Source organism: Aspergillus nidulans, chromosome II (genome assembly GCF_000011425.1).
Source record: "Aspergillus nidulans FGSC A4 chromosome II".
In the NCBI taxonomy this organism is placed as follows: domain Eukaryota; kingdom Fungi; phylum Ascomycota; class Eurotiomycetes; order Eurotiales; family Aspergillaceae; genus Aspergillus; species Aspergillus nidulans.
The window spans coordinates 57,632-78,670 of record NC_066258.1 but is presented as its reverse complement, the minus strand read 5'-3'; the positions used below and the strand labels follow the sequence as shown (position 1 = coordinate 78,670).

The 21,039-nt window shown below is 52.3% G+C and overlaps 8 protein-coding genes across 8 annotated transcripts, besides 1 other annotated feature; 6 read left to right on the top strand and 2 right to left on the bottom strand.

Annotated features, from left to right (window-relative positions):
* Positions 1–21,039: part of a sequence feature (contig 1.134 1..78670(1)) that runs on past the window's edge.
* ANIA_07872 (protein atnN) lies at positions 2,008–3,888 on the top strand (the record flags this gene model as incomplete). The annotated part of the gene is made up of 2 exons (XM_050611159.1): positions 2,008–2,108; positions 2,157–3,888. 2 exons carry the CDS (start codon positions 2,008–2,010, stop codon positions 3,886–3,888), a joined length of 1,833 nt encoding a protein of 610 aa, XP_050467212.1.
* ANIA_11581 (uncharacterized protein) lies at positions 5,433–5,576 on the top strand (the record flags this gene model as incomplete). The annotated part of the gene is made up of 1 exon (XM_050611158.1): positions 5,433–5,576. One exon carries the CDS (start codon positions 5,433–5,435, stop codon positions 5,574–5,576), a length of 144 nt encoding a protein of 47 aa, XP_050467211.1.
* On the bottom strand, positions 6,022–6,775 carry ANIA_07871 (glycoside hydrolase family 128 protein; the record flags this gene model as incomplete). Its single annotated transcript, XM_676048.1, has 2 exons — positions 6,022–6,386; positions 6,436–6,775. 2 exons carry the CDS (start codon positions 6,773–6,775, stop codon positions 6,022–6,024), a joined length of 705 nt encoding a protein of 234 aa, XP_681140.1.
* ANIA_07870 (DUF1996 and WSC domain-containing protein) lies at positions 7,756–9,293 on the top strand (the record flags this gene model as incomplete). The annotated part of the gene is made up of 3 exons (XM_676047.1): positions 7,756–8,090; positions 8,155–8,608; positions 8,670–9,293. The coding sequence occupies 3 exons, from the start codon at positions 7,756–7,758 to the stop codon at positions 9,291–9,293; spliced, it is 1,413 nt and encodes a 470-aa protein (XP_681139.1).
* On the top strand, positions 10,368–13,504 carry ANIA_07869 (uncharacterized protein; the record flags this gene model as incomplete). The annotated part of the gene is made up of 11 exons (XM_676046.1): positions 10,368–10,671; positions 10,792–11,091; positions 11,260–11,574; positions 11,606–12,065; positions 12,213–12,367; positions 12,450–12,528; positions 12,594–12,686; positions 12,744–12,937; positions 13,024–13,134; positions 13,343–13,347; positions 13,409–13,504. The coding sequence occupies 11 exons, from the start codon at positions 10,368–10,370 to the stop codon at positions 13,502–13,504; spliced, it is 2,112 nt and encodes a 703-aa protein (XP_681138.1).
* ANIA_07868 (uncharacterized protein) lies at positions 14,785–15,825 on the top strand (the record flags this gene model as incomplete). The annotated part of the gene is made up of 4 exons (XM_676045.1): positions 14,785–14,850; positions 14,930–15,216; positions 15,309–15,525; positions 15,583–15,825. 4 exons carry the CDS (start codon positions 14,785–14,787, stop codon positions 15,823–15,825), a joined length of 813 nt encoding a protein of 270 aa, XP_681137.1.
* ANIA_07867 (transcription factor domain-containing protein) lies at positions 16,142–18,427 on the bottom strand (the record flags this gene model as incomplete). The annotated part of the gene is made up of 5 exons (XM_676044.1): positions 16,142–16,640; positions 16,764–17,024; positions 17,096–17,457; positions 17,532–18,075; positions 18,138–18,427. 5 exons carry the CDS (start codon positions 18,425–18,427, stop codon positions 16,142–16,144), a joined length of 1,956 nt encoding a protein of 651 aa, XP_681136.1.
* ANIA_07866 (putative MFS alpha-glucoside transporter) lies at positions 18,982–20,729 on the top strand (the record flags this gene model as incomplete). The annotated part of the gene is made up of 4 exons (XM_676043.1): positions 18,982–19,187; positions 19,250–19,589; positions 19,645–19,801; positions 19,861–20,729. 4 exons carry the CDS (start codon positions 18,982–18,984, stop codon positions 20,727–20,729), a joined length of 1,572 nt encoding a protein of 523 aa, XP_681135.1.

Sequence of the window (21,039 nt, the reverse complement as noted above, 5' to 3'; positions counted from 1 at the left end):
CATACAGAGGCAAGTACAGCATATGCTAGTAAGGCACCCGAAGCCCACAAAACCCTCAATATCAGACCCTATACAAAGGAAAGCCGCACCCGCGAGCACAAGCTTCCCCGTTGGGTACTTGGCCGACTCGTCGCCGCCCGTACAGGCCACGGAGACTTTACGGCATACCACCAGCGCTTCAACCACTCAGACTACCTGGAGAGCTGCTCTTGTGGCAAGACCAAGACCCCAGTACACTTCTTCTTCTGCCCATACACCAGAAAGCGCTGGAAAGATAGATGGAGATGCATAAGGGACGGCCCGTCAAAAACAATAGACTGGCTCTTAAGTACAGCTGCCGGGGCTGAAGAATTCAGCCGCATCGTGCAAGAATCATCCTTCTTCAAGGATATATGCCCGAACTGGGCCCGCCGGAGCGCTTGATAGTGCGACAGTCCACACATCTACCTGGATAAAGGGTACGGCCCCTCCCCCCAATCTATAGGTAGTCAAAACGGGCATCTGCCCTCGAAGACCAGGCCAGGGTAGCGCCGGATGCTTCTTCCGCTCATTTCCAACATATATTGTCCATAGTTGCTGCTTCAAACCTGTATCTAGCTAGTTTTAGGGAGTTCTGTTTAGACAGCACGTCCAGATGCCCCCTGGGAGGCCGCAGATCACGTGGGCCCCGTGATCCGCCGAGTGACGTTAAATAATAAAACCAAACCAAACCAAACCATCACCATACCCATACCCTATGCGTGGTAAAAGACATAAGTGTCGAAAGAAACGTCCAAGTTACATGTTTTATATCACGGCTCAGTGGGCAGACAATGAGAAAGAGAAAATGTGGAGCCTGTCCCAGGGCCAAATCGGGACTGAAAATCAGAATCTGACGTCCTGCTTTGAATGATAGACCTAGTTGTTGGCGGACTATCAGAAAAGCAGAATCTTTGCAGTGCAAGGTTCATGTTCACGTCTCTCAGTATAGAGCGAGCTCCTGTCGATAAGCCGAGTGTGGCTCGGAGAATTGCTGGCGGTGCTGATTGGGTCGGCAGTGTCCGACGCACGTGATGCACGTGACTTGGAATTGCTCGCGCGGGTAGAAAAATACATAAAGTACATAAAATTCACAAAGATTGTGTAAGATATTATAAATATGCATAATATTGTGAAGATTATGAAAATTATGTATTTTTATGTATTTTTAACCCGCGCGGGTTGATTTTAACCTTGCGGGCTGTACCCAACCAGCGCCGAGTGCATCCCTAATACACATTATGACATGTTAATCAGGGTGCGAGTATTGATAGACATAAACTGAAGCATACTGCCCTCGGGTACCGCCTGCCCCTAGAGGTTAGCAAGCTTGGTAATTAATTAGAAAACTAGATACTGATAAACGGCCATCCAATAAATAAAGGTAATTGTCCTCAGGTACTCCGTGTCGGGCCTAGCCTGGTGTCAAATATACTGCCCTCCGAGACCGCCTGCCACGAGGCCCAACTTTGCTTTGTCATTATTAGTGAGCCTGAAATCTTGGTAGAGACCCGTCGGGACCCAACTAGACAGATATCGATCGCTTCCCATGAGCCTCAGGGTGCGGAACGAAGCTGTCGATCTGCCAGTCCTGATCGCCCCGCTGGCCGAAATAGCTCGAATTCGCTTGTGATCCGAGCGAACTCTGATTTCGACCCCATTTCTGAAATCTGAGAATGTTCTTGCTTACAAAGTCCAACCCGCACCAATTCTTGGCAAATGGGGCCAGTTGGGGCGAGTTTCGCGGGACAGGTTAACAGTCCAGACAGACACTGTCAGCTTACAAGGATAATCTGAGGAAGACCTGTAATCGTGTGGTTCAGCTATAACCTGAACCTATCAGCTGAGGAGAGGCGCCAGCTGACTAAGAGAAGGCTTGGATGGGGCCATTCTAGCGTCATTGTCACTGCCATTACTGCTTACTTGCCTGGGATTTCTTCGATGGCGCCTAGAGGCGGACCTGATCATGACAGGAAAGCGCCCTCCAGAATGGCTCCAAAGGACTCCCAGGTCAGTGCATCGAACGAGATGACCGGCAATCCTCCCTCCTCCGTGCAGGGACGGTCGCGAAATGGGTGCATCACTTGTCGGTTAGTTGAATGCCCCAAGTTGCCGGGCGAAAGGATTAACAGTCGTAGCATCCGTCGCGTTAAATGTGATGAAGAACGACCGCACTGTCGACGATGTCAGTCAACGGGCCGCAAATGCGACGGGTACACGCCTCTCACGGGCCAGCAACCGAAGCAGCAACCGCCACAGCAAGCGGCGAAGGCAGGCTCATCTGAGTTGCGCATTATCCAGCACACGCCGCAGGTGACCCAGCCCACGCAGCTTTGCATGTTCCCCGGCGTAGATACACTGCTCACAGAAGACGAATATCGAGCGCTGGAATTTTTCAATGTTCAAACCGTCTCATGCTTTGGACCGCGTGCCGGGGGCTGGCTGCTGAACGCCGCCTGCCAGGATTCGGCCATTCGACGAGCTGCGATGGCCCTAGGGACCATGCATCGCGTCGTGCTATACCACAGCAGGACGCCTCCGCACGATCGCCGCAGAGGTATGCAGCTCGCTCTGCAGCAGTACAACTCGGCTATTCGACAGGGACTAAAACTGTTTGCGGGCAGCAACGACAGCTCCGCGGACGGTATCCTTTCCATGTGCGTGCTCTTCTTCTGCTTGGACAGCCTTCAGGGCCACTTCCGATCGGCTTTGCGACATGTAGGGTCAGGGCTGCGCATCCTCGCCCAGCGCCAGCTACGCGGACAACGGGCGGAGAACACACTGTTGCCACCGGACGTGATTCAGTCGTTGTTCGCCGCCCTGGAGGCCCAGATGCTGGAAATCGATGGCCAGTCGCCGCTGTTAGATGAAAATGGACTGCCCGTACGAGGCGCCGGCCGGCCGGCGCCCCTCTGGACGCTCGAGGAGGCCCAAGATACCTTTCGAAGCATCTACAATGATTTTCTTCGCTTGTTGAGCTTCTCAGCAAGACTCGAAGAGCCGGTCGACGAACTGGAGATGGTGCAGATCGTTGAACAGGTAATGGCACGCAAACAGCAGGTGCAGACGGATCTCGACGCCTGGTCGCTCGAGTTCGACCATTTCCTCGCCCACATCTTCCATTGGGGCAACCAGGCGTCGCAGCAATCGGTCCGAATGCTCCAGCTCTGGCGCACCATGCTGACCATGGTGCTGCACATGGGGTGGCCTCCCCAAGACACTGCTTGGGGGAGCCATCTCAGCGAACTCAATATAATCCTCGACCTCGCCGAGCAAATTATCGTCATGTCGCCCCCTCTAGAACTAGAATCATCGGCCGGTTCGACCTTCAGTCTTCAGGGGCACTCTCGCGCCGGTAGCCCCTCTGGGTCCCGTAGCCGCAGCATGTCCACGTCCTCGTCCGCGTCTCGCGATGACTCTCCAACAACAACAACAACAACAACAACAACACCAACACCACGACTCAAAAAGGAAACAGACCCCCAATCCACCTACACCCCCATCCTTCCCCGCCCATTTCACTCATCACCCTCACGATTTACCTTGGCCCTCGGCATCCTCCCAGCCCTTTGGACAATCGCAACCCAATGCCGCGACTCTAGCGTACGCTACCGCGCTATCGACCTGATCGGACGCAGCAAGCGCCGCGAAGGTGTCTGGGACTCAGACCTGCACTTTCGTCTGGCACTGCAGCTTGCTCGCCATGAAGAGCAAGCGGCGGGGCTGGACGCCGGCGCGGAGTACACCCACGCACGTATCCCGCCTGAGGCGCGGGTGACGCTAAATGGAAGATTCGATGAGGGACGGAAGGCTAAGATTAGCTATATTCGAGAGAATGTTAGGGTCGGGGAGGAGATTTTTCACTGGTAACTTAGTACAAGAACAAAAGAATAATAGGATTTTTTGTGCTCTCCCGCAGGAGTGAGAAATAAAAAAGGGGTCCTTGCGCTGAGCCTCGGTTCGGAGTGGTCGGTACCGCAGGCTATCACAACACTGTAATCCTCAAAATGTAGTTAAGCCCCAATACTACTGCGAGGGAAATATAGATTAATGTTTACTGTTACAGGCGACCCGCTATTTCACCCGGCAGATCAGGCCATCGGTCAGATCATGACCACTGGTCCAGTTGGGAGTATGATTGCTTTGGCACGTGCTCTTAGTAGACTGGTTAAATCTTACTTGCGAACGCGCCAAGACATAGTTTGATTGTACTTATCAGCGCATACCACGTTTTAGGGTACAGCAGGCTCCTTAAGATTGTTATGGGATGCTCCCATAACACGCACCGCGTAGCGTACGCGGCTGTGGTCACGTGGCTCCACATCCATTCCCAATCTCTGATCTGTCCTGTCCCGCTTTCTCTTCTTCAGCGATTCCTTCATGTACATACGGCACGCTTAGATAGGAAGATCCGTCTATATACGTCCCTTAACAAAGATCTATATAACCTGCCAATTTAGATTCTTAGGTTATATGGTCATTTCAGTTACATGTCAATTCTAAACTTTCAGTTCCTGTGCTTTTATATATTTTCGGACTTAGGCCTGATCGCAAGGTAAAAATATTTAAAAAGAGAGACCGCAGCTGTCCACTTGCTTCCTTGCATGCGGCCAGTACCTAATGTTACCAAACATCACTTCGTCATAATTATCTACGGAAATTTGGGCAGTTCCTCTTCAGCCTGGGCGCTGGAGTCTGCCGGCCGACTGATCAGCAAGTCTCCTACCATAACGCCAAGATTAACATAACTATACGAACTTTACCCTCTGACTCCACCGCAGTCACGTGTGATCCACTAAATGTGGAAAGGGATGGACGATTGTCATTATTGGATGGCCAACGTGGCCGCCTATCTATACCTAGCTTACTAAATGATGACTAAGCGAGCTCGACCCCTAGGGGCAGGCGGTGCCATAGGACAGTATGCCCCGACACTAAATTCGCAGAATGCAATATACACCCATGATGTATCCTACCATTACGTTTTGGCATCTATAGCAGCTAACTTGCTGTTGCCTGCCCTTACTAATAATATAATTTATAATCTCTAAGTACAGGCCATTGGAATCACCTATGATTATAGCATATTCTTTACAAGCTTCTCTACCTAACAAGTTCATAATTGCTATTGTATATATTTGGATTTGCTGTGACAGTTAGCAGGGCGCCGGAAACAGCATATGACGCTCTGGGAACTGGTTTTCTTATATAAAACTAATTATTCTCCGATCCAAATCGATCAGATAAGCCGCACGATAGTGATACCGATACCGATCCCGTACCGATAACGTGCGTCGGCGGATCCCGCAGCGGGACTGCCCGGCCGACTGTTACACAAAAGTATCTATAAAAGCGATAGACACCAACAGGGACCCAGATTCCAAATAGGCTGTCTATATATAAAGATTTACACAATGCCAGCCATCACTGTTAAGCCACTAACACCGCCAGCCGGGTCTGCAATCGACTTCGGTGCCGTCATTACAGATGTTGACCTGGAGTGTCACAGGCTATGGCCTGGATTTTGGTTGTCGGCCATGCCCTCAACCTGGTTCTAAATAAGGTTTCTGCAACATCAGTGTACAGCTTCGGAAATTGCGGCCTCGAAGCTTAGGAAAGGAGATCCGTCCTCATAACTTTGGAAAAGGGATCCGTCGGCATACAGGTCCGGGAAGTCAGAAAGGTTGATAAAGGGAGGAGGAAGATATCTGCGCTTCTATCTTTTGTTTCTTTCTCTAAGCTTGTGATACTCGTTTATACAGGACAGCCAGTTGAAAATAATACTGCCTACACCCGTTACATGGAGCATTTGACTGGTACCTCTCTCCCTCGAGCACCCTTTGATTTATTGTGTACAGGTACTAAATGCAATGACAGACGGAGACTTCTCCACGATACGCTCAGCCCTGTACACACACCTTGTATATAGATATAGAAATAAACATTGCCTCTTTGGCATCAATGGCAGCATGATAGGATACATGACAACCAGTTTGCAGAAAACTATCTACTGCACGTGGCATACACCTGGCCCAGCCGCGAAAGACCATCTCCATTCTCATTGACCAAAAACCCCGGGAAAACACCGAAATACGCGTATCGCTCGACATAGGGCTGCGAGTCGAGCCAAGGGAGAACAGCCTGCAGGAACGAGATCTGCTCCTCTTCAGAGCCACTTGCTGCGAATTCGGTAATCCAGATTGGGAGCCTGTACTTGTCGTAGAATTGCTGCACGTGTGACTTGAAACCCTGTGGGTCATTGTTCGCGTACCAGTGAATCGTCACGAAGTCGATCGTGCACGTCGTACAGTGCTCGAAGAACTGATCCATCCACCCAATTCCCATGTTTGGAGGAGACCCGTTTGTCACTGCTGGGGTCGATATCCTAACTTTCCCCGCGAACGGCTTGATATTCACCAGGTATCCGGCGGGAAGCATCAGAAGGGGTAATGTTCGAATGTGCATCGAGGTCGGGCTCATTGAAGCCAAGGATGGCCTCAACACCCTCTCCTTCCACGGCCGCTGTCCACTCTGGACTCAGGCGGGAAGCTAGCCCCCATAGCATTGGCGTGAAATTCAGTGCAGTATCGAGGCCGTTGCCATCAGAGCCCCAATTGTAGCCCCAAGAGACTTGACTATGTCCGCTGAAGAGATTTGCGAGAGCACCGTCGTTGTAAGCGAGTCCGCGCTTTTCCTGAGCAAAGGTAAGGGTCGGGCCCAGAAGGTAAAGCACAAAGCTGGCGGTCTTGAAAGCCATTGCTGCTGTCTACAAAGATGAACGTAATAAATAAACCATGCAGGTACTCTATAGTATCAACAAAGTATGAGGTACGGTTTACCCAATGCCTCTCGATATATATACCTTTGCAAGCCTGGGTGAACACTGTCATTCTGTGTGAGTCTGGATCTCGAATCGCTTGAAGCAACATATTGATGAAGGCCTTCGGGTACCTCGACGTATCTCTAGCAGCCCTCTATAATTTCCGGTCTTCTCTAGCTTTCCTCTCCCACTGCTTGCTAGTCGCGTGTCGCGGAGTATCGGCGATGGGAATCACTGAAACCGACGAAATGGGTCCATGATATTCCACTCCCGCTTCTACACATCTGACCCTTATACTCAGAGCGAGAAAAGAGCGGAACAGCATTTGTTGCATTGTCTATAGATAGTATGCACCCCGCGCCTTAGTCGTTATGCTGGCGGCGGTGGCCCTGCAGCCAATGTGCCCCAGACCGTCAGCTGCAGAATGTCCGCCAAACCATCTGCGCGCGTCAGGTTCTTCACTAGCACAGGCAGGGAGGGAAGACATGCTGGGACCCTTAATTTTTCTACAGGGTTGCAGGTGGCGGAGTCGCGGGTTTCAGGACCCGCGACTAGTTGAACTCCTTATTTCGGGAAACACCCTTGCAAAGTCACAGTCCTGAGTCTCTAAGTGGGTCCAGAAAGCATCCCTAAGTCAATGTACGGAGACCTCGTGTGGGTATAGATAATAATGCCAAGTGAATGCCTGCGTGGTTTTTCCTGCACGGGCCAGGAGGATGAAACCGAGCGCTTATAGAACGTTTGGTATACGTTTCCGCCCCTAGATGGAAGCACCTACGGAGTTTAACAGATCAACTATAACTCTCGAGACAAAGGGAACTTGTACGCACTGATACATAAGGTCGACGGCTACCAGTAAAAGAGGAACAAGTCGATAAGTCCATCTTTCTATCGTTCGCTTCGCAGCTCTTTTCGTCATGCCGTTCTTCAAACGAGCCTCCGTGGTGTACCTTCTCTGCTCTTTGACGCCATCTCTTGCCTTCTTCAAAGTGCCATGTAGCACGCCGCTCGTCATACAACGGGCCGATCCTATCGTGCAACCCGGCGTTGCATCAGGCCATGTGCATACAATAATGGGCGGATCCGGCTTCGGCTTCACGATGGACTATAACATGACCCAAACATCCCAGTGCAATTCTTGCTCGGCCGTCGAGGATAAGTCCAACTACTGGATCTCCTCGCTCTATTACCACGCTGAGAATGGGAGTTTCATACCAGTGCCCCAGAATGGTGGAGCTCTCATCTACTATTTGTGAGTTGGGGTTCTCTGCCCAAGCTTACCCCCGCAGATCACATCAGTCTAACAGACAGTGAAGACAGCGTCCTGACCCGACGACTGACGGCACAATCGTCGCACCACCCGCTGGCTTCCGCATGGTTGCAGGGAATCCCTTCGACCGCCGCAACAAGGGCAACATCGCAGCTCAAGCGCGCAGCTTTGCTTGCCTGGACTATGATGGCCCCGGCACCCCTCAGACCCATGGGTTTCCAACCACCAATTGCCCGAATGGGCTGCGCGCACAGGTATTCTTCCCTTCGTGCTGGGACGGGGTGAACCTGGATAGCCCTGACCACAGGTCCCATGTGGCCTATCCGACCCAAGAGTACGACAGCGGGCCCTGCCCTGCATCTCACCCAGTCCGGATCATCTCGATCTTCATCGAGGTTACCTGGCACACTGAGCAGTTTGCCGATATGTGGTATGGCGATAAGCAGCCCTTTGTGTTTTCCTATGGTGATCCCACTGGCTATGGCTTGCATGCGGACTTTGTAAGTGTCCTAAAAGCCGCTGCCAACGAACCACAACCACTAATCTTGAGCCATGATACAGATCAACGGTTGGGACATCGACGTTCTCCAAGACGCGATCAACACTTGCCATGACGAGGGCGGTGATATTCGACAGTGCGAGCCAATCACCTTGCAGGAGGACTGGGTGACAGACGGGTGCATCCTTGAGCGCTCAATCCACGAGCAGATCGACGGCTGGCTCGATGCGCTCCCCGGTTGCAACCCGATCCAGCCCGGCCCCGAAGATGCGAAGCCTGTCACAGGTTGCGGTGCACCCACTGCTATTGGCGAGCCTCTGCATTACTACACTGACCTCACGAGCAGCCACGGATGGGAGTGGGTTGGATGCACACAGGACAACGTTGGCGGGGAGCGCATTCTGACCGGTTCGTCCGCCGGGACCTCAGATATGACGCCGGCGACCTGCGTTGAGAAATGCCTTGCCGATGGCTACAGCTTCGCCGGCGTAGAGAATTCCAATGAGTGCTTCTGTGGGGATAGCGTTGGGGAGGATAAAATGCCGAAAGTTACACCGATGGGGAAATGTTTACAGCCTTGCGCTGGCGACGGTCTGCAGAATTGCGGCGGGTATGGGTTCATTGGATTGTATAGGAAATGCGAGGGCGAGTGCGGCAATCTGCAGTACCCTGTGGTTCCTCACTAGGGGGCAGCCCGTCCAGATGCCCAGGATAGTAGCCGACTCTGATCGTATGGCGATGGCCACCAACAAGTTGCATATAAGCTTGAACTTCATGGGCATTAATCTGATTCTACGGATACTCTATTTAGCCAAAGTTGCCATTTTTTGCTTTTTGTTTCAGCGGAAAAGACCATTCAATATAACCGCCCCATTTCCTTTTTTTCTTATTCCATACCTACAGATACTGTGTACAGTCAGAGCCCTTGCTTTATTAAACACCAGCAGGGTGCTCTGTTGAATTGGCTACCATTGGCTTCATCTTAGGACCCCGAACCATTGAGTACAATAGAGATCCTTGGAGCCCAGTATTTCCCATTTCTTAACTTGTCTAAACAAAAGATACCCCTCCCCTGGCACGCCAAGCGCGAGTGAATACCCCGCAATGTGGCTTTCTTTATGCCGGCAACAGCTCCATCCCCTGTAGCTCTCCCAGCGATACTGACATGGCGGGTAATACGGCAGGCTTTCTGATAGAAGGAGTTCTGAGCCGTTGGCGAACCCTACTTGACATCAACACTGGCTAGAAATACCGATAGACATAACACTGGGTAATCAAAACCGACCATAAAGGTCCGTGCCTATATTAGTGGTTTGCGGGGGTTTGGTAGGATGTCCCCGGCAAACTCTAGCTCAGCAGACAAGCCCCCTCCCCCTTCCTCACACCCCGCGGATTGTCGCTTTGAATGCTGAAGAATAATGATGACGAAACATACCCTTGCAGTATAGGGTGGGGTGCCCTGGTTCACACAATTGAAGTGAAATGATCTGCGATAGGCCCGGATGGAGCCATCTGAAACATAGGTGATATGTGAAGTACCAGGTATCTCCTGTAGATATGCTCGTGCGAGAGACCCGATTATGCGCCTCGTCTGCACGACCATATTGGTTGCACTGATTTAAATTGTTGATCACTAGCAGCACACGCTGCAGGGACACGAGAATATAGACATAAATACTACACCAATCGCCCATCTCCTTGGTCTAACAACTACTTAGACACCGTCGACAAAGTCCCAATTACAAACTGGCCAGGCTATCATGCTTGTCCGCGGTCTTCTCCCAACCTCGTTGGTCTTTGGGCTACTCCCCAATGCCGTTGCGATTTCAACAGGCCAATCTGCCGGTAGCGGCATACATTATCGACATGGCCAACAGAGTCGCCAGGCGGAGCTGGTGAGTCGCGCTTCCTTCCCAAAGCTGCGCAGGCAGAGCTCCAACACGTCCATTGAAGTTGGGGAGCAACCTGAGTTCTGGCTCGAGTCCATCGCATACCAGGGTATTTCGCCTCTAGGACCCTCAGGATATACAGTTTTCCGCAATGTCAAAGATTTTGGAGCGAAGGGTATGTTGGGCGTCTAGCGTGACTTTGGTCACCCTAACCATCTGCCCGTTTTGCACTGACGATTCCACTAAGCGACGGAGTTACCGATGACACTGACGCAATCAACGAAGCTATAAGCAGTGGCGGGCGCTGCGGCGAGGGCTGCTTTTCGAGCACCACGACGCCCGATCGTCTACTTCCCTGCGGGCACGTACGTGATCTCGGCTTCTATCTTCGACTACTACAATACCATTATCACTGGAGATCCCAACGCGCTGCCTGCTCTAAAAGCCTCAGCTAGGTTCGAGGGTGGATATTTGATTGAAGGGACTCCGTATTTCGGTCCGACGCTGAACTGGCCCGCGACTACTGTATTCTGGAGACAGTTGCGCAACCTCATTCTAGACACTACGGACGTCGCCGCGGAAACGCAGATCAGTGGTATCCACTAGCCGACTGCGCAAGCGACTAGCCTACAGAATCTTGTTTTCGAACTGAATGTCGAGGAGGGGACGGAGCATCAGGGGATGTTCTGTGAGAGTGGTTAGTCCTTGCCTCCCGGCGGCAGCTAAGAAACTAGCAAAGAGATACTGACTGCAAACCTCAAAGGTTCTGCTGGATTCGCCGGTAATATCGTCTTCAATGGAGGCAAAATTGCGGCAGCCCTGGGAAACCAGCAGTTCACCATGCGCAACCTGACCTTCAACCACGCTAAAACTGCCATCAACCACTCTTGGAACTGGGGCTGGACATACCAGGACCTCAGCACCAACGACTGCGAGGTTGGGATTGATATTTCGACTGGCGGCAGCGACAAACAAGCGTTGGCTCCATCACGGTTTTCGACAGCTCCTTCGGAACACACCCGTCGCGCAGTCCGAGTCGTCCATGCCGCACATTTCAAGCAGCATCATACTGGAAAACGTGATTGTGGAAAACGTTGGCATCGTCGTAGAGGGACCCGCTGGCATGGTTCTAGGGGGTAGTTCAGGAACTTCTGTTATTGCGGGCTGGGGCCAGGGCAACCAGTACGTCCCTGCTGGGCCTACCAGATTTGCCGGTGACATCACGGCGGTTTCGCGTCCTGCAGGATTGTTGGACGGCGGAAAGTATTATCAACGCTCCAAGCCACAGTACGAGTCTCTTTCTGTCTCGCCATTCTCCAGCGTCCGGGAAGGAGGCGCCACCGGTGATGGAACCACGGACGATACCGATGCGCTGCAGAATGTCATTGATGCTGCTGCCGTATCTGACAAGATCGTCTTAATCGATGCTGGCGTTTACAAAGTGACGAAGGCATTGCGCATCCCTGCAAATTCCAGGATTGTCGGCGACGCATTCCCAGTCATCCTGTCGAGCGGCGAGTTCTCCAAACCAGGAGCAGCCCAAGCCTGTGGTGCAGGTCGGGCAGCCAGGTGACGAAGGCCACATTGAGCTCTCAGATTTCGTAATCAGCACCCAGAGCCCTCAGGCCGGTGCGATTCTCATCGAATGGAATCTCGCGTCCCCGTCAGACCCGTCGGGAATGTGGGAAGCGCATGCGCGCGTTGGTGGTTTTGCAGGGTCCCAGCAGACAAGCAAGGAGTGTGCCAAAACACCGGACACGGTGATTACGAAAGCCAACAAGGACTGCATTGTAGCCTATATGCTCATCCACGTCATCCCCTCAGCTTCCAATCTGTACATGGAGAATACCTGGCTTTGGGTTTTCTGACCAGTGAGTCCCTATACACGCTTTCCGCGCGTTTCGTTCGGTCAACTCAGCATCTAACAACTTTGACTGCGATATTCACGTCCAGAACGAGGCCGCCAGAGCCAGATCACGCTCTACAGCGGACGTGGTTTGAATATCGAGAGCACAACGGGAAACATCTGGCTGTAGGCTGCCTTCGCGGCTTCGGCCCTTCCTCTGGGTCCATGAGCTGATACGTGAGAATGAGCAGGTCCGGCACCTCTGTCGAACACAGCGTGCTCTATAAGTACCAGTTCGTTTCCACCAAGAACGTGCATATGGGACAGATCCAAACAGAGACAGCGTTAGTGTCCCCTTAACCCTTTGGGCGTTTCTCTAATACTCACACGAGGACCCTCAGGTACTATCAAAGCCTCCCTAATGCTCTGATTCCTTTCGCGCCTAATCCCTCAATCCACGACCCCGACATCACCTCAAGCTGCGATGGCCGCACAGGGAACTGTGCTATTGGCTGGGGTCTCCGAATCGTTGACTCGCGAGATCTCGCCGTGTACGGCGCCGGCTTGTATTCCTTCTTTGATAACTATGACACAGGTTTGTCTCTCATGCTTCTTTATTTTTACGACCTTCCGTGCATTGGCTTTTTGTGCATGCGGACTAATAATTCGAACCCCTTATAGAATGCTCCGCGTACGGCGGTTATCAGGATTGTCAGAACTCCATTTTCAGCATCGAGGGAGAAGTGACAATATTGGTGTCTTCACCAACAACATCGCGTATTTTAAGGGCTAGTGAGTAGGTACCACCGGAACGGGACGAGGTCGAGAGGTAATACTAAGGACCGTAACCTCGAAAATGGCTAGCACATAGCATCTCAATGCTCCTTCAATCTATCTTGACATGTTGCCTAATACTCTGTCCCTGGGCTTCTGTAACCCCTTTTCTCGCCCAACTGATCTCTTTACAAATAACTAATCGCGTTTGTCATTGTAATTATAGAGTTGGTAAGGCACAAACCTATAGGCACCATCATTATTGCTACGCACATGCGTTATTGATATCGAGGACCGGCTTGTCCTTGAACGGTACGTTGCACCGTTAGACGCTTCAGACTTGGAGGACAATCCCTCGGCACCCCTTGCAGCCTGGCCCTATGTGTAAATATTGACAGGATCCCAGCAGGGTTTTAGCGACTCTACGTAGTTATCGGTGTATCCGAATCTTGAAGCAGTAGCACCGGAGCTGATTACTAAACCGCCACTGGGACTCGCTGTCCTAGTTGCGGTCCTGGTCCTCGTGAAACATATTTACTCCAAACCTTACCTAATCAGCGCTCGAGTAGGTGACTGGGTGTTTGAGCATGTCGTAAAGCACGGGTTAGTGTCGCCCCTAGCGGCCCTATGGCCAGACTCCCCGCGCTTCTAGACTGCTCCACGACTTATTTTGAATACTACCCACGGAGATTACCAGGAGGCCCTGGTCAAGGACTCCATAGGTAAGTCCCTCTTTAACTTGCAGTTTACACCGCGCTCCTGTCTTCGTCTAAGGGTCCTGTCTGTTCCCTCGACTTGATGAAACGCCAAGCCGCCGGATGGAACCCTGATCAATCCCTTCACCCACTTAGGTAAGTGGCAAACATGCGATGTGGATACTGGACATGTCCAATTGAGTGAAAACCAGCTCAGAAATCCCCGAAGGTGGCGCCATTTCCTGACCCCCACTTGACAGGACCAGTAGGCTGAGGACCCTGGACCCTGAAACCCGATAGGTTCCCCTGAAACGGGGCCCTTGCCGAGGACCTGACTCCGCGATTCCGCGTTGCAGTTGTAGCTGCAATGCATCAGATCCCCAGACTAGCCGTGCTCTATACTCCACGAGACGTTGGGGCCGCTGAACGGAGCCTGGATTCTCGGATGCCGGCACTGCCAAGCGTGCTGCGCCAGAGACTCGTGCATGCATGGTATAACGGCTAGATTGCACGTACTCTTTTATGGTGGTAGGCGGTGCATCAGTACTTGGGTTGGAATTTCGTTGAATTCTCATACTACGCTTTGCTTTGCTTCTTTCCCATATCTCACATGATTGACTACGCTGTTTTGCCGAATTTGTGCCGAATTTGTGAGTTTGTGGCTTGGATAGGAGCATTATCGGAGAAACTTCGAACCTGTTCTCAATGAAGGGCTAGACTTTATAGCTTGGTCGGTTCTGTCTGCTGAATGACCTTTTAATGTCGAATTGCTACGTACATCTACGGCTGCACGTCCGTCGACAGGCAATGCCCCATGTGATACATCCTCCGATGTGTTAGCCCCCGTGCCGGTGTTGGCATAAATGCTACGATGACGGAGTTGCCCAACGGTCAGATATCTCGTCCCACCGATCCTGGTAGCCTTGTTCTGGAGGCCTGGGGCCAGGGATTAATGATAGGCTCGCTGATCATCATGGCCGCGGTGATCCTCGCCAACATGAAAGGGCACATCCTTCTCCACAAACTGATTTTTGTCGAGGTAAGCTCTGCCTTGGAAAATAAAGCGACGGAGTCCCTGGTGCAGCTACGATGGATAATGGGTGACCTGAAATCGGCAGCTGCTCCTTGCTATCCCGCACGGCACATTCATCTTCAACAAACCTCCTGTCTACGGGTGGTACCTCTCGGTCAGCGCCGTTACTCTCAACATCTCGTGGAGCCTACATAATGTCATCTCCTGGATGAAAAACAGGCCCTTTTTCTCGAGAAAGGTATCCATAGCATACATCGCCACCGTCCTGCTGGTCCAGCCGTATTGGGTGCTGGAGATCTATGCCAACTTTACATATTTTAACAACATCAACAGAATATTCGAGGTTACTCGACCGCTGGAACCGCTATTCCGGTATGGATCCCGCTTTTGCCTTTATTCTCTCGTTTTGTCCTTAGAAGTGATTGAGGATAAAAATCGCAGTGCTGAAAATCTGTGTCTCATAGTGATCCGTGGTGGATCTACACGGCCTGCTCGCTGTTCTACGCCATTAAATGCAGCTATAATTTCGGCATCGTTGAATTGGTCAAAGTCAGCCCGCGGCTGGGTATCATGTTGGCTTCCATGTGTCTCTCCATTGTGTTTATCATCGTGGATACATTCAGCGTTCTTGGGGTGTTCAATAGCGCCTCTCTTCCCATTGGGGTCCAGCCATTCTGGAAGGTATGTGTTTGATCAAACATAGGAAAGGTTCTCGCATTCTCAATTGCCCCCACACAGCTATCACTCATTTTCAAATGCCTCTGCAACACCATCGTCCTTGATGACTTCAAGACGGCCCTCGATAGCATCCGCTCCTACCATCAGCAGATCCAAGCGCGAACCCATCCGTCGAATAGCCACATATACGGAACGAATCGCCGCCCGCAGGGCTCGGTTTCAGCGTGCCAGCTCACATTGGAGGAAGTTGAGGAGGGGGTCTATGGTAATGAGGGCCTGCGCGTCACGAGGCATCTCGCGTAATGTGATCCTAAGCGGCCGCTGGGGTCAGGTACTCGCTGGGCGCGGGTTGATTTTGATCAAACGAATATCTTTGGGATCTTTGGAAGCTTCTCGGAGTTGGGAATCGGCACAAATACGTAATTTCTCATGCACTGGGGATTTACTCTAGAGTTCATGACTTCCGCATGCTGGACGTGAATTGATAATAACCATTGTATCACAAAATGTACACTAAGACCATTAGCCAACTTAATATAATTATTTTCGAGCTTATGTTCTGCGTAAAGAGGTATACAGAGCAAGATGAGATTAAGTCCCACACGAGAGTGAAGTGCAACTACCCTCCGCAACCCACACCAAAGCTCCCCAGTTCCTGCTCTTCTTCACTTGTCCACTCCTCCATAAACTCCTGCAGAATTCTCAGCCGATCCCTCGCATCCTCTGCTTCATCCTTCCAATACGCCAACATATCTGTTGCATTCATGACCGCCCCCTTCCAACCGAGCGGCAAGAGGTCGTGTGTCGCCGAACTGCGGCTCGCCGCTAGCAATATAAGCGCGCTCCGCGTACACGAGCGCAACATCAACCAGACGCCGTGGTGTCGGTGCCTGAACCCCTTACGATTTTTGTGGATGCGCTCAACGGACATTTTCAGCCCGCGGATGACGAACTCCTCCGTCTCTGGGTCGCGGTTGCCGTGTGCGATCGCTTCGAGCATGTAAGGGAAGTAGATCCACTCGTAGCAGTCAAGGAGGTGGCCTCGTAGAACGAATTTCAGGACATCGTCTTCCATTTCAGGGGTTGAAAGGGAGAGCACTGGCGGCAGGGAAGAGGTCCTGGCCGAGAGTCAGATGGGCTTCTGCTTAGGATAGTGGGAGCAAGCGAGTTTTTAGAAGGATCGCTTGAATGGCAAAGGGACTGAATTTGAACTGAAAAGAACGGGGAAAGTGAAGCCTTACCATTCAGAGGCTTGAATTTCAAAGTCTAGTGAGGCTTCTCTCATATTATGGGCGTCAGGGAATCTACCTTGTGTCTGGTGCCAGAAGAAGAACTGGATGACCCGCATCGCTAATCGTCGAATAGCGGTTTCAGCAAGATAGAAATACCACACCCGAGACTCATCACGATTAAGCCTTTCCATGGGCAGGGATGGGAAAAAGGTCGGATACGTAAATCGAAGCGGGTCAGGTTGGTTCAGACCGAGCTCCAAGCGCAGCTCCCTGATCGTGTGAGCAGATCAGATTGAAGAGCGACGGTGATACTGGTAGCACACCGTGAAGAGGGGGCTCACAGTTCAGACTTGAGACAAGCCCAGTGTGTGGTCTCTAGACAGCGAAGGTCCCTCTGGAGGCTCGCGGTTGTACTGGACCCGTTGGACGAGAAGACCATCATCTCTGCCACTGCGGCTGTCTGCACAAAACACCTCCAGGCGCGGACAGGCTGAAACACAGCCATCAGGTAAACGCCGGAATAGAAGAAACACTGAGTCTCCAGCACTCCATGGGTCCGGAAAACCACTCCCAGCCGCATCTGGGCCGCTTCGAAGTATCTTTGACCAAGGTGAAAGGACGGCGACCGCCGCGCCGTCATCGAGCTCGATTCATGGTGCTCCTGAAAACTCTCAGAAATAGCCCCTATTGCGCAGATGAGTAGCTGTAAGTGTATTAGCCAGTGGTTCTCGATGAGCAATGCGGAACGGAACGATATGGGTGTGAGAGGAGTCCCACCACAAGGCACGAGGGCGCGTCCCACCCGATTCCGTGAACGCACGCTTGGTATAGGTAATCGGTAATCAAATGGACGTCAAGGATTGGGTTTGCAATATGCACCTCCTCGAGAAACGTGTGGAGCAGCCGGGTGCATGTTTTCAGGTCCAGGTCCAGCCGTTCGAGACGCGGGTCGTTGTTTGCCAGGAACGGCTCCTGGGACAAGGTTGTCTGTGATGAGACCAGATCGTAAAGACTTGGGCCTGCGTCGTATCTTCCATTGAAGACGTTCCAGGAGAGGACGGTTTCGATGGTAAGTCGGCTGAGGTCTGCGCAGTGCGCCTGGTACAATGGGCTACCATGAAGGGTCGGCGACTCGCTGTCTGCGACTGCCGAGACCCTCGTTGCGGCTTGCATGCCATTGGTGTGGTCAACGACGGTCCTTCCATGTTGGATCTGTTGAGATTGCTGCTGTTGCTGTTGCTGGATAAGCGACTCGATCTGATCGAGGCGTTGAATAATCACTAAACTGGCAGTGTCAAACCTTCGGTCGCAGTCAGTTTCTCTGTTCATACATCGAGACCAGCGAAGAGCAACAATACGCAGTCTTGACCGGGATAGTCGTACCCAGACAGGTCAGCAGGGTCGTTGACCACGCATTTGGCGCCGATTTTTTCGCAAAAGGAACACGACGGCTTCTTGTTGTCGCATTTGGTCCTACGGGCTCGGCACACCTGGCATGCTCTCACAGCCCTGCGACGAGGGTATGCGCCAGCGCGTCTGTTCGGCTGCTTAGCGGCCGTGCTGTCGTTGGATGGTAGGAGTGGTGGTAGCTGGATGCGGGTGTGGGGGGAAGCGAGCCGACATTCCGCGTCCAATACTAGAGGGTCCAGGCCCCCGGAAGACGGGTACTCCATAGTGCCGAGCGGGTTCAAAGCGGAGTCTCGCACAGTCTAGGTGACTGTGGGGGAAGGCTGGGGAGAAACGGTGTCTTAAATCCACTGCACCCTGCTGACCCCAGACGACCCCGGCCGGCCCGTAATCGGATTGCCGTTAATTTGGCGCTAGACAGGAACCTGCTAACTCCAAGCTACTTGGCTTGTAGCGCAAGGGCCGGCCTTGCTTCCCATCCTGTAACCAGCGGGGTAGAGCTAGTATAGTAGGGGGTGGCGCCCACCCACAAGGTTTAGGGTTCCATTCAGGTCTTCGTATCAGCTGCGGCGTTTGCCCGACTTTCCGCTGTGCCTGTCATTTCAGCTCCTGAGGTGGAGAGTGTGATATTACAGCTGTCACTCTGGCTTCTTACAATTACTTGCTTTAGGGAGCGTCCTCTAGGGTGCCGGCTCTAGGTGCTCGCTTTAAGGTGCTAGGTATGTTACCTATATAGCCAGTGGCCTTTCCACGAATGGCTCGGTGCTCACCATAGTATTCGAGAGCAAATTATACATCAAGGCCCACTAGCCGCGCAAATATGGCGGTTGAGAAGCCCGCTGAGCACGCCAATATCGAGGCCCTCACCCGGGCCGACTCAGCTGATGCGCCGGTCGATTCTAGGGCTAAATCAGCCCTCGCGAGCGACAATATCTTCGAGCATGAGCAGACTGTCTTGCAGGTTCTTCGGGGTCATCCAGTCCTTATTTGGTGGGCGTTTTTTTTCAGCGTCAGTGCGATCGGATGGTAAATGCTTATCTACAAAATCTGTGCGCTGCTTATTCTCTGCTGACCCGGCGGCTCGCCAGGGGGTTTGACGCTCAGGTCAACGGGGCAGTGCTCTCCATTCCTTCTTTCCGGCGTGATTTTGGCGAGCACTTTGAAGGAGACTTCGTAGTTCCTGCCCCATGGTTGAGCGCCTTTAATTCGATCTCATCTGTCGGACAGTTCTTTGGCGGTTTTCTCTGCAGCGCCGTTGCCGACCGAGTCGGCCGAAGGCTGGCTTTGGCGGTTGGAGTGATGATCTCTTGCGGAGGCATCTTTGGGGAATTATTCTCAACCGCTAGGGTTGCATTTCTTATTAGCAAGCTGATTCTAGGAGTTGGCCTGGGCTTCTACCTAACCATCGGGCCGCTGTACTCTTCCGAGGTGAGCTCGACGATCAGGAAATGCGTCACAAACGCCAGTCACTGACAAACGAAAGGTCTCGCCAGTCGTTCTGCGAGGTATTACAACTGCAGGGGTGAATCTGGGCATCGTGATCGGCCAGTTACTCTCCAACGCGGCCATCAAGGGCTTTGGCGAGCGAGGCGACCGGTGGGCGTACAGGGGCCCGTTCGCCATCCAATTCTTCTTCGTGGGTATGTCTATTTCCAACGTCTAATGTCTGATAGAGCAGGCTCACCAAACTTGACCGCAGTGTTCTTGGGCCTAGGGCTTCCATTTTCCGTCGAATCCCCGTGGTACCTCGTCCGTCATAACAGGATCGATGACGCGAGAAATGCCCTGCAGCGACTCTACGGCGCCGGCACAAACGTCGACACGAAACTCGTGGCTATACGAATGACAGTGGCCCAGGACCTCGCAGCGAGAGAATCCAAATGGTCGTATGCTATCCGTGGCCCGAATCTCCTTCGGACAACCATATCCTGCGGCGTCTTTGTTTGCCAGCACTTGGTCGGCATCATTTTCGTGCTCGGCTTCTCTGCATATTTCTTCCAGCTAGCAGGTCTGCCTACTGAGCGGTCCTTTGACCTTGGAGTCGGCGTCACTGCCTGCGGTGTTGTGGGCACCATAATCTCGTGGTTAATCGTCAATCGCCTGGGTCGCCGCCTCATCTTCAACTCTGGGATGGCCATCCTCAGCACGATCAATCTCCTCATTGGGATTCTTGACGTCGTTCCGACGAGCGGGGCTAGTTGGACACAGGCTGCGCTCACAGTCGTCTGGGCCTTCTTCTACCAAGTCAGCATTGGCGCCGTTGCCTTTGTCCTTCTCGGCGAAACCTCGTCCCCGTCGCTGCGAGCTAAGACGACCGCCATGGCCACGGCGACCCAGGCCGTATTTGGGATCGTCATGAACATCGTTATTCCCTACATGGTGAATCCCGATGAAGGCAACATGCAGGGCAAAGTCGGGTTTGTCTTTGGAGGGCTGGGCGTGGTTGCGACGGTGCTCTGTTACTTGTATATTCCGGATCTGAAGGATCGGACCTTCGAGGAAATCGACCTCATGTTTGAGACCCGCGTGGCGCCACGAAATATGGGGAGATATGTGATTGAGCGCTAGCGCACATCATAGGATGCGGGTTAGCCACCGTATCAACTTCGCTAGAAATGGCATTATTCTCAGTTGGCAGCCCCTTGCGGTTCTAACCTCTTACCGGGCCTGTATCTGGCAGTAATTTTTCGCCCATGTCCCAACTGGGTTTATGCTGGCACAATGAGATACTTTGAAGTAGCTGTTACTAATCAATATGGTTCTATTTTTATCAACCACTGCTCCCTGGTGTAAAAGTCGAAGCTAAACCGGTGGTAGAAACACGCGCAAAAGAACTACTATCTTATATACCAGCATTCTTGTCCAGGTCCTGGCTCTT